At 32.7% G+C, this 12,288-nt stretch overlaps 1 protein-coding gene across 1 annotated transcript in view; it reads right to left on the reverse strand.

Moving 5' to 3' along the window:
- The window catches only part of LOC105617334 (neurotrimin), a gene marked incomplete at its 5' end in the record, with an annotated part of 93,513 nt that overhangs the window by 58,233 nt on the left and 22,992 nt on the right, over positions 1 to 12,288 (reverse strand). Inside the window, one exon of the mRNA XM_012198897.1 lies at positions 11,144 to 11,351. Within this exon, the coding sequence (XP_012054287.1) occupies positions 11,144 to 11,351 (208 nt within the window). The remainder of the gene's footprint in view (positions 1 to 11,143; positions 11,352 to 12,288) is intronic.

A 12,288-nucleotide genomic window follows, 5' to 3' on the forward strand; every position in this document is an offset into this window, starting at 1 on the left:
TTCTCTCTCTTCTTCTCTCTCTTCTCTCTCTCTCTCTCTCTCTCTCTCTCTCTCTCTCTCTCTCTCTCTCTCCTTCACGCATAAGTTGGCAGCAAGTGATAGTACAATGTCAGACTTATCCACGTTGCTCTTCATTCTTCCTCGGATATTCCTCGGAATAAATCATTTATGGGAAACGGCGAAATCATACGTTTCGATGCGCAGCTATAGCCCGATATCGATAAAGTTGAAATTGGTTTTGTCGTGTGTACGAGATGAAAATTCATTGCACCATTTCATGGCCGAGATATCGATATAATTAATGAAAATTTGACGTTGAATGCGAGGCGCTACGAGAGCTTCGATTACCACAGTGGGAATGATCGAACGGGATGTCGATTGCGTATTTGTAATATTAAATGTTACATGCCACATGTGTATCATGTACGTACATATATCAAATACGATATTTACAGAAAGATTGTGGTGTACGCGCGCGAAATCAACTTGCTGCCCGCACTACTACCATTACTACCACTATCGTTGGCACGCCGCGCCGTTCCGCTTTGTACTTTACCGCTCGCGGATAAAGATACCGGATAAAGGCATCGGGGAAACGGAAATGGACTTGCAAAGCGTGCTGCGAAAAGTTGCAAACTTCTACAACGAAATAGGCTATACGCCGGTGCTGTATAGCCGAATTTAGAAGTGTATCCGTTCACGTTTTGCACGACGTCGGAAGACTTAAAAAAGCACGCACGAGTGCCTCGAAAATTGCGATCCGTATCCGGCCAGTCGAAAAACTGGCATCATGTATATCGCCACGGTGCACGGTAAACTACGTACCACATATGGTTGAATTTCTTGCGGGATATGTAGAGCGAGTTTAACTTTTCTCCCTTCGCAGATGTATGATCTCTCTATGTGCCACGGAATACTTGAGAAGTAATTCGATATGCATCGTATATCGATCGGTCAATATATTCGTAAAGGTAAGAGAAATAAACAAAATACGTATTAAATTAATTTCTTATATATTAAGAGATAATTAAAATTTTATAAACAAACAAAGATTTAAGCAAATGATAGTATAAACGCGTAAATTAGAGCGCAATAATCTTACAAAATTTGAACAATTCACACACGTTAAATAATGTTCGATTTAATTTCAATATCAAATTCTTGTGATTACGTTTTCTCCGTTCTACGTAAAACACTCTTTTATAGTAAGCCACATTATTCAGTATTTATACTTACATTATATAGACACTCATATTTGTTCAGGTTTTCTCAATTTACCGTTTCAAAATTTAAAATTAAAATTCATAATCAAATGAAATTTATTTCACTTTTTCTATTAATTTTTTAATGGTTGTTTTTTATTAATGCTTTAATGGATATAAATTGTAAATGTCGACTATGTATTTATAATTTAATATGAAGACTCCAAACCGACTCGAAAATGTATGACTCTCATGTATAAGAAGAATAAACACTAAAAATCATATTATCACAAGATTTATCGCTCTCTAATTAGCATGTTATATTTTCATTTACCTGAAACTTTGTTTTTTAATTTCGAGAGTCATTAGAAAGTTCTATGTCTGTTACCTTTTATGTATAATTATATATTTTAAAATTTATAAATATTAATAACTTTATTAGTACAGCGATTAACAACAACATAGGTAGTAATGTATATATACATTAATAAAATTGCAAATACCAGTTGTAATAGGTAGCTAAAAAACTAATTTAATGCCTAAATAATTATATAGATATAATTATAAATAAGTAAGTATTAACAGAATATAAAAAAAACGTATTATTTATTTACATTAAATACAAGTTAAACATAATATTTAATATATGCAAAACAAGTATAATAGATATGCAGTATAGTAGATATGCAGAAAGTAATATGATATTATAATATAAATTTTATGTATAATTATATAGTATTTTAATAATAATAAAAAAGTATATTTTATATCGTATTATAATATTATCACAAAGTAACGTAAAAATATAACAATTATATTTATTACATTTCCGCGTATAAAATGCGAAAGTTTGAGAGATAATCAGTTAGAGAAATAACTCGTGACGAGAGTTGAAGATTTATGTTCCATTAGTTTATATGGCGGACTTGAATTACGAGAGACAGTTAGTCGCCTCAATTAAATCAAAACTGGCACAGAGTTAACCGTAGTTTCCCACGGTCTGTCAAGATCCCTGAGGATATCGTGCATTATGTCCATATATCGGCGGCCAACGTCAACGTGACGTGGACGTCCTGACAATGACCTGTACCGGATGCCAGCCGATAGCCACGTGACATCCTTCCCATCTTTCCGCTTGGAGGGACGAATGAAGCTTATTCTGGGGTATGAGCAAGCGATCTCTCGCCAGGCTTAATTGGACGATTTCAGAATACGGAATCGGTTCGCATATCAAAGCAATATACGTCCCTTTACTTATGTAGAAAATAAACGAAACTCTCGCCAAGACTTCAATGAGACGAAACGCGTTCATGATTTACGAGCATTGTCGTCAGATGCTCGTGACGCAAGTTACGTCCGAACAAAACGATCGATTCCTGTCTCGACAGTACTCGTGGAGATTACTTACGGCTCCGTCCGCCGTCTGGGAGGAAAAATTCTAACGGGAGTGACAGTAATACGCAACTTGTTATAAACGTTCCGTTTATTTTGATTCTATGGCGATAGTACTGATAAACGAACGCCTTATATATCGACGAGCTAATTATTTGAACTTGGAAACTACATTAATGCAGAAAAGGAGGCAAAGCCGTCTCTCTACGTTATTTCGCGAATTACACGGCAATGCGAAATTTCATTAAAACAAGAGAGTGCATCGTCTCTTATCGGATCTCATAATAGGATGACATTAACGAAGATCAAAGTGTACTCCCAACGAATAAGAATCTCTCGATCTATTTTCTTCCTTCAATTCGCGATCTACCGATACCCTCCTTCTCTGTCTAATTAGCATTTTCTCTTAGATCCTATAATTAACTATGGAACTCAAAGAATTCTCAACATACAGCTATAATAAAATGTAAAAATACAGTTATATTTTTTTATGCGCAAGTTTATATAAGCACTCCACAAAACAATTGTTGATAACAATAATGTGAACGCTCAGTATCTAAAATATCGCTCTCTTATACAACTAAAAAAATCGTGATTTCCAAGTTATTGAATGAGTTAAGTAAATATTATTCCATCGAACAAAAGCAAAATAATTTAATTTTACAATACAAAATTGTCACAACTTAAAAACAGTGATTTAAAAAAAAATAAAATCGTCATGTTTCAAAAAGAGTTTTTAATAGTTGCAGTAAAATGGAAATGACAAAAATGACATTTGATCATATTAAGAACATATTCTTTTTATATCTCTTATATATTAAATTATTTCACCTCCCTGACAATCGCGCGTGATTCGTATTTACCATTTCTATATAATCATTTCTATATAATTTATCTACTTGTTATTTGCCAGATTTTAGAATTATATATACTTTTGTCGATATTATTTAATTGCTCTTTTAATAATTTTCTATTTAATTATAAAATAGATTTTTCCCTTATCTAGGAAACTTAATTTTTTTAAATCACATCAACTAGAATACGTTTAGTCTGTCTGTATCTTTATTCATTCTGTCATTACCAGCCATAGAATATAATTTAACTACGAATTTGATTGAATAATGTAAAAATTTTGGGCAAAACATATTATTTCAATAAATGCTTAATATCCGACATGTTGCACATTAAAAGATAAAAGAACTAAATTTATAGACGTCGAACGTTTCAAGTATTTAAGTCATCATCTTCTAAATAGTCTAAAGACAATATTAACTTATAATCAAAATACTTTTTGATTTATTATCTTTTTCTCTTGAAATATTTCAATTCAATTTACTGACTTCGATCCGTGTTGACTATTTTTGTAATCCTCTATTTATTACTTTTTAACTTCTTTTGACCTAATATTCTTCAATTTTATAATTTTATTCTGCTGAGTGCAGTTCTTTTGACTACAATACGATTTTTGCAATTTACTCTGTAGTGGTAAGATAAACTGATTTATATTCGCGATTTTAAACAATTTTTCTCTATTGAAGTACGTTTCATACCAGATATTACGTTATAATTATGTATTCATATATCTTTAGATATTGTAACGACAATGTTTCATACAATCGGCGTGATTAATTTAAGTATAATACTGAAATATAATACTACAGTCAAAACTATAAAAAATACTGCAAAACTATAAAAAATACTCATTTTTTCTTTTATTCTGTATTAAAGATGGTTCAAATATGAGCCAAAACATTTAATCTTTGACGTAACTGTTAAATATGTACATACAATATTTAATATATTTTATCAATTGAATAATCGCATTACTGCATTTCTCCCGTAATAGCTCATTTTTCTTTACGGTTTTCTGTGAAATGATTTTATTTGTGTTACTTTGTAGTAAGCGAGCGATATATTCGAAAAATATACAAGGTATAACTTTCGAGCGTTTAACTGTATGATTAATGTCTTTTTATCCACATTGATGATCCATTATCATGTAATTCAAGATTCAAGGAGAATCCTAACAAATTTCATTGAAGCCCGCGAAATCGGTTCGCTATCGTGATAATTGCAGCTTGTCAAGTTTAAAGATCAGGCATCGGCACTAAAATGGGCATAAAGCCACGCGAAAGGTCTTTCGCGTCCGCTTAATTTGCAAGGCATTAACCTTATTATTATGGCGGTAATACGGCCGCGCAAGTTTGCCAGGAACAACATGTGGGCCGGGGAAGGGTGGTTGCACGCGAGCAATCTTTACAGCCCTTCTCGGAAATGAAAAGTCGTGTACCCCTTCCTCTCACCCTCCAGTCGCGAGTGCACGACACTCGTTCCTCATTTTTTTCTTCCTTTCTCATGAACTCATGCTCCTCCTTTTTCCTTTTCTTCTCTTTCTTGCCACTCAACACGCTTCTTTTTTTATTTCTGAATTTTTCTGCTCGCCCCACTGTTAAGCGCGATTTTTAAAGCAATCGATGATAAAAATTACTTCATTCATAACCATTGACACCATGCAGTCATATAAGTTACTTCTATCGTTTACATGATTTACTACTGAATTGTTCATACTGTTATGAATATTTTACACAAATCAATTTTATAAAAATGTATGAGTTTTCAATTTCATTTCTAGAATTCCTCGAGTAATCTTGATTGTTTATGACTGCTATTCATTCATGAAACAATGACGTCTTTAAAAGAAGGCTAAACTTATACACTCATATAATAAAAATAAACTTTAAAAATATTAAAAGAAAGGCTGTATGAGTCTAACGCAGTTATAGTAATGCGTAAATTTTCAATATAAATTATCTTTCATTAAATATATTATAACAATATTCATTGACAATGCAATAAAAAATAAATATTTCAATTCCGTTTGGAGTTACCATCAGCGTACAGTTACAAATTGAAAAGCCGTGTTATCTCAAAGATTTGCACACTATTAATTACGTTGCATAGCCCTTCTCGTAATGTTTTGAAATAATGTTTTTAACATGATATAAATTCAATATCCCGAAAGACTGTGACATTATGAATGGAAAGAGATTTATAAATTTATCGAGATTTATAAATATTATTTATATGCGTGAATTTTTCTCCAAATAAATCGATTGTATTAATGCAATGTACGTCTGCGTATAAGCGTGCACTGACGGAAATGTTGCGAGATCCTCGAATAATTGAAAGCTGAAAACATTCTCTGATGAATTGCATTATCAAGGTATATGAAAGCTCAAAGTTTAATTATGCACAATAAGATCATTCAACAGTTAACCGATGCATATTTGGGTGTTCAATTATCGAATAATGTGATTTTACGCCGATTGTAGCATTGTGAAGCTATTATATCATCGATGGAAAATTACAAGATAGGAAGTCTATATTTGGTGATATTGTGTTTTGCAACTCGTTAAATGTGTATTATACGAGAATCGTATAATTTACATGTCATTGTCACTATACAAATTGCATACGACTGTAAACATTACTTTCTATAATAATTTTTGTGTTTAAATTCGTATCATAATAATTCGTATCATATTATAAATTTATAAATAATATTAAATAATGTTAAACATATTAAATAATATGAGTAGATAAAAAAAACGATTTAAATAGTATAAAACATACTCCTTTAATCAAAATAAAAGATCGACATGTTTAGCATTTATTTAAATTAAAATTTCTAATTATAGACGAAGAACCTTCTCTGCCGAAAATCAGTTTCCTCTTGTGTACTCATGATATACTGCCAGCCACTCTCTTTCCTACACTCGAGAAGATTTCTCAAGTGTATTTGAGGTTTCCTCTTAAAGCTGACCTAAATGCGATTAATGAATATGCAGTTCTATAAATTCTGACATTAGAATTGTAGTAATAATTATAGTAAGTTACATAAGTGCAGGGTGAGATCGTCCAATAGTAACTTCTTTGTCCATACATTTTCTACTTTAACTAAATTCTGAAGTGCGTTGGATTAATTTAGCAGAATTTAGCTGATAAAATCGTCAAATATAAAAAATATTTAAGGATAAGAATTATTTAAATTACTAAGAAGCTTTCTATGGCCACTCTAAGATTATAGTAATATTGCTAACTAAAAATCACACAAACAAACGTCACATTTTCGTTACATTTGCTATCATTCGGTCTGCAAGATCCCATTGAATACGGCGTTAATTATTATTATACGGAAAAAATTATTTTATTGAAGTATCTAAAAGTTTAGTTAGATGTGAAAATAATTTTGTCATCAGAATAATTATGTAGGAATCTCAACCATGATAAACAATATTGCAAAATGCTTTGACATTTTTAGTAATCAGTTTCATACAACGTAGATCTCCAAGAAACTTCCTAAAGATGTTCAGAGCCCATTTTACGTCCTAATAACATTTTCAAGATATTCCTTGGATAATGTGATTTGTGTACTTTACAATTACGTAATTATTTTAATGAACCAATAAAATTATTTTTAGATTTGTATCTATAGCTAAATTTTTAGATACTTTAACAGAATTATTCTTCCCGACTAGCACACCGAGTACATGGAAAGAACTTTGCTAAAAAATCTAAAAATTGACAGCTAGATGCAAATCTGAAAATATTTTGTTGAATCGTCATATAATCACATATAAATTTCAAGCATTAATGACAATACTATAAAAAAAACTTTGATATTGTCAATTTGAGAGTCTTCTATAAAATTATTTTCAGATCTGTATTTTCAGATCAGTTAAATTTTTAAATGCTTTAGAATACTTTAGAAAAATTGTTCTTTCCATGAACAAATATTAAATTTTTGTTACATTTTCTATCATTCATTTTACATGATCCCATTGAATATAGCGCTACCAGATATATAACCGGAGGCGCTCCGTGCCGTATAAGAGTGAATTCCCGAAGGAAAATCGGTTCAACCCCGATCTAACCTTCATAGCCTACTTACTCGCGGGGGAGATTTCTTAAGCAACGTAAGACCGCGACGACGTAGCACTCCCGCGAGTTGTGCCGCGCCGTTAAAATAGAAAACGCGGTGGTGCGACGAGGTACATTTGCCGGGGACTACCTACTTCAGTCGGACGAGCCGAGAGGGTGAGGGAATGCAGAATGATCTCACGAGGGAGACGAAGTTCTCAGTAAGTAGCCAGCCGGCTATACGCGCCCCGTCCGTCGATTTGAACCTGGGAAAGAGGGTCAGGTCAGGTCGACGCGCGTGAGAACTTGTGCGCCGCCGCCGTCACTGCCTTCGCTGCGCCGTGCCACCGGTGAAGCTGCAACGGACCCTGGAGCACGGGATTAGATTGCTACAGATGGGATGCGAGAGTCTGGCCGTATCTCGAGAATGCCAATTTGATTTCGAAACGGCAGAAGACCGTGCCGGAAGACCGTAAAGTATACAACAAACGCTACGGGAGCAACGAACCTTACATCGCGACCGGAAGACCAGTCCGGTCTCATCTGAGTGCTTCCCTTCAAGAGAGAATGCGAAAATGTTTATATTACGTATCCATTTGCTTCGGTAGATACATCACGTTATAATATGCGTAATATTTGAATAATGATCTTTGCATTTGCTTCTGCGAATTCCGCGTTGCTGCTTCGGTGATTTTACGAATCGAGTTGCTTCATATCGTTATTGCATTAGCTTATTTAATTATTATATCGATGAACAGATATAGATTCTGCAGATGAATGTTGAGAAGCCATTAAAGAAAGTATAACTCGTGAGGATATTTCAGATGCAGAAAGAGAGAGAGAGAGAAGAGGGGGGGGGAGGAGAAAAGAGAGAAAAGGGAGTAAAAGAAAGAGAGAAAAGAAGAGAAAAACCTTTCTTTTGCCGACTTTTGAAGCATGCGAAAAAGATTGGAGAAATAATGAGTTTTGAATCGCCCGCATCGCCGATAAGAGAATCTCGAGAAAAGAGCACGGATACTTATATTTTACTTCAATAACTACGATGTGCTTTACTGTAATATTGTATGATATATAATACGAGTTTTCTTCTTTCCGTTATTAAATAAAGAGATAGAATTTTGCGCTTTCCCGCAGAATGTCAAACGCATTATAACAAACTCTTCTTTTTCTTTAATAATAAAATAAATAATCACACTGAGAAAACTGTTCTGGTTATATCAATAAGAAATACAAACAAAACGAATGATTCTGATCATATTAAATGGAATTCTGGTTATCATAATTGAATTTTTGGTTATCTGTAAATGTACATACATTTAATTATAAGTGTCTAATTTATATCTTTCTGATCAAATCTAACAGAATTTCAATTAATGCAAGACTTTTTTTCATTGCATGTATCTGTTTATTCCTGTTATATTACGTATCCGAATAAAGTATAGATAGTAAATATTCGTGTCCAATTTATCACATGTTCCAAATAGTTTATTCAGATTTTGGTTTGTTGGTTTAAAACAAAATAAATATTATATATTAAAATGTAACACAAATATTATGTAAAATTTAACATAAAAATGTGACATTTTGACAATAAATTGTGGAAATATATTTCTTCAATGAAATTAACATTTATAGTACGTGGATACTTCGGTAAATTTTGAGCCTGACATTGAAACATATTTTTGGGCAAAATCGGTTTTATTTTTCAATATAGCTTCCTTTTAGCTCAATATACTTGGTCCATCTCTTTTCTAATCTCTTCATTCCGAATGGAACATCTTCGCCTTCTTTGGAGCAGATGATTGTTCTTTGCTTTCACACATGTAGTAGTGGATTCATGTTTTGTCAACAATCACGCAAGAAATCCTTTGTATCTCTCTTGAACCGGTCCAAACACACCTTTTCGGTCCAATGTCAGCAAATGTGGCAGCTATTGCGTAGCACAAGTTTTCTCAACTGACATCAAAACAAAACTGATTGTAAGAGTCATATATGATTGAAAATTTTAGAGCAGCCATTAAAAAGACGCGTTTTTACACTTTACAACAGTTTTTGACTTGCCATTTTCATGTCCAGACTCAAAACTTATCAAACTATCCACATATATTAAATTGACATGTATTTTATTCACTTACAATTTACTTTTATTTGTTCATTTACTCATAAATGGTGTTATTTTAACACTAAAAAATTTTAATTAAGTATCAATTTAATAAAATATTTAAATAACATAATCATATTACGTTAAATTACCACTCAGATATTTAAAAATCAACACAAAGATTTTTAATGAAAACCGATTTTAACACAAGTACAAAATATTTTTAACTGTGTAAGTTATTTAGCATAAATCAGTAAAGATGAGACTTATAAAAAATAATCGCAATATTCACGAGTCTCAAATGAATAATTCATTTTGCATATAAGAAATATACGTTGCTATTTCATTCAATATTACACCAGCAGTAACCATGCTATTTAATGTGCATAGTCGAGCTCGAACTTGGATACATCCTGCATGCTCATGCACGCACACTACTGCAATCGTAGTATCTCCGACGCATCATCCTATTTCCGTACAATTACGAGTAACATTATCTATGGAAATTGCCACTTACTCGCGCACGATGTACGCAAGGATTAAGCTTGGCATACTCAAACCTTAAATAGTGAACGGTCGTTTTGGCAATGGCAGATTTCATCATTAATGTAATACGATGAAAATAACAAAACCAAGGTTTGAGGAACTTTTTTAAATTGGACGAAAAGAAGAGAAGAGAATGAATGAGACACGGCATAGTTTAGATGATAAACGAGGGAAGGAGGGAAAAGAGATTATGATACCGTAACACGAACGAAGAGTAAAAGAGAGGAAGAAGGGCGAATCGTCCGGTAGTACCCGAAACGAAGTCTTAACGACGCGACGGAACCGATGAAAGCGGTCTCCTATTAGCATTGCTGTATAATCTACTTGCGAGTGCATTCGAGCAGCGACGTACGACTAAAGCTTTGCAGTTCGGGAGTACTCGCAGCAGTCTTCGAACTGCGGCAAGAGCCACTTTGTAAGTTGTACCAGCCAAGAGGCCAGCAGACTAACTTGCATTGCCCAGAAGTTCTCATTGGTTTGGCGGATTTCTGATTCCGATTGAGTGTGCTACCTTTTCAACAAATGCATTATACTCGTGCGCATTCCAACTGTAATATCACGCTGATATTCAATCGGCGCATCGCGTTCTCTTCTTCGATATCAGCTTCTTGTGGCGTTAATTGAATATCTAGCGGTCGAGGACGAGTGAGCTATGATAACAACGGAGCGGTGGACGAGAATTGATATCGTGAGGAAATAAAGGCGATTTTATTTCAAGTCCATTATTTCAATAACGCTTTTTTGTTAATACAGTTAGATAGCAAAAGTAATAAATAAATGAGAAAACGTAATAATATAAACCGAAAAGACAATAAATTATATCAGTCTTTGCCTGGTCTGGGTCAATGAAGAGTAACAAAATATGTAACCACTATCAATATCCTGTGGAAATCTTTCTATGAGATGAGAACGACAGAAATAATCAAAATGATTGCAATCAGTTCGTTAACGGAGGAAGAGTCAATGCAGTTTCTTTACTCACCGACCACTTCGAGATAACCAATCTGACTTTTCATGGGATCCGTGTTTATTTGACACATGTACCAGCCTCGATCGGACTCCCGTACTTCCCGTATGTGAAGAAACCACGTTCGGTGGTCACTGTGGGAAACCGCGATCCTGTGATTCTTCGTGATCACGTGGGTTGCTATCGTCAAAATAGTTTGCGTATCGACACGCAGCCAAGCCACCTAAAAAAACAAACTATTATTATTATGTATACCATAAAATAACTGTTATTATTATTATTATTATATATATATATATATTATTGTATGTATATTAATAGCGGTCTATGCAGACGAAATAATTAACATTCAAATCCATGTCAATATCCGAATCATTAATTAATAATAAGTTGATTATACGACGAGGTATTTTATTGTCTAAATGAAAACTGATCTAAATGTAGAGCTATTTTGGAAATTAAGAAAAATACAAAAATAAGAAAATACAAGAAAAAAATAGTTATAGAAAGTTTAAAGAGAAACAAATAAGGAAAAATCAATTTCTGAAAAAATCAACTTTTTAAGATGAAAATTAACGTTACTAAAAAAAAATAAAACTAAGATTTTTTTACATAATATGATTTTGTTACTTCAATGTTGTGTTCAAGATTTGTAATTCTGGGCACTGCCTTTTGTTCATGTCGATTGCGTATATTGCCCTTTTTTTCTATTAAGAAATTTTTCACTATTAAGAAAAAAAAGACAATAGATATGAACATTGATGTAAGTATATTTTGCATATACTATAATTATTGTAAAAATATGAAATTAGAGTTAGTCAAAAAATTAATTATTTATGAGATTTTGTTCTGGCCTAACGTAACTATATACTTTGTTATATCAAATGATTCATTTAATTATTCTATACATGCATAAAAATATTAAGATATGAAATTTGTTTTTTTTGGTTGAATTTTTGCACCAGTTCATCTTTCTTCTTTTTCTCTCTCCAAGAAGAAAGAAGAGGAAGAAAAATGAACTGGTGCAAAAGTTCAATCAAAAAGAACAGGCCTATGGTTATTAATTAATTAATAATTTATACTATTTTGTATTTTATGTTAAAATATGTCAAAATAAAGTGTAAAATATCGTATATTACTAATTTTTTGATAATTCTACT

The sequence above is a fragment of the Atta cephalotes genome (assembly GCF_000143395.1).
Source record: "Atta cephalotes unplaced genomic scaffold scaffold00012, whole genome shotgun sequence".
Lineage (NCBI taxonomy): Eukaryota > Metazoa > Arthropoda > Insecta > Hymenoptera > Formicidae > Atta > Atta cephalotes.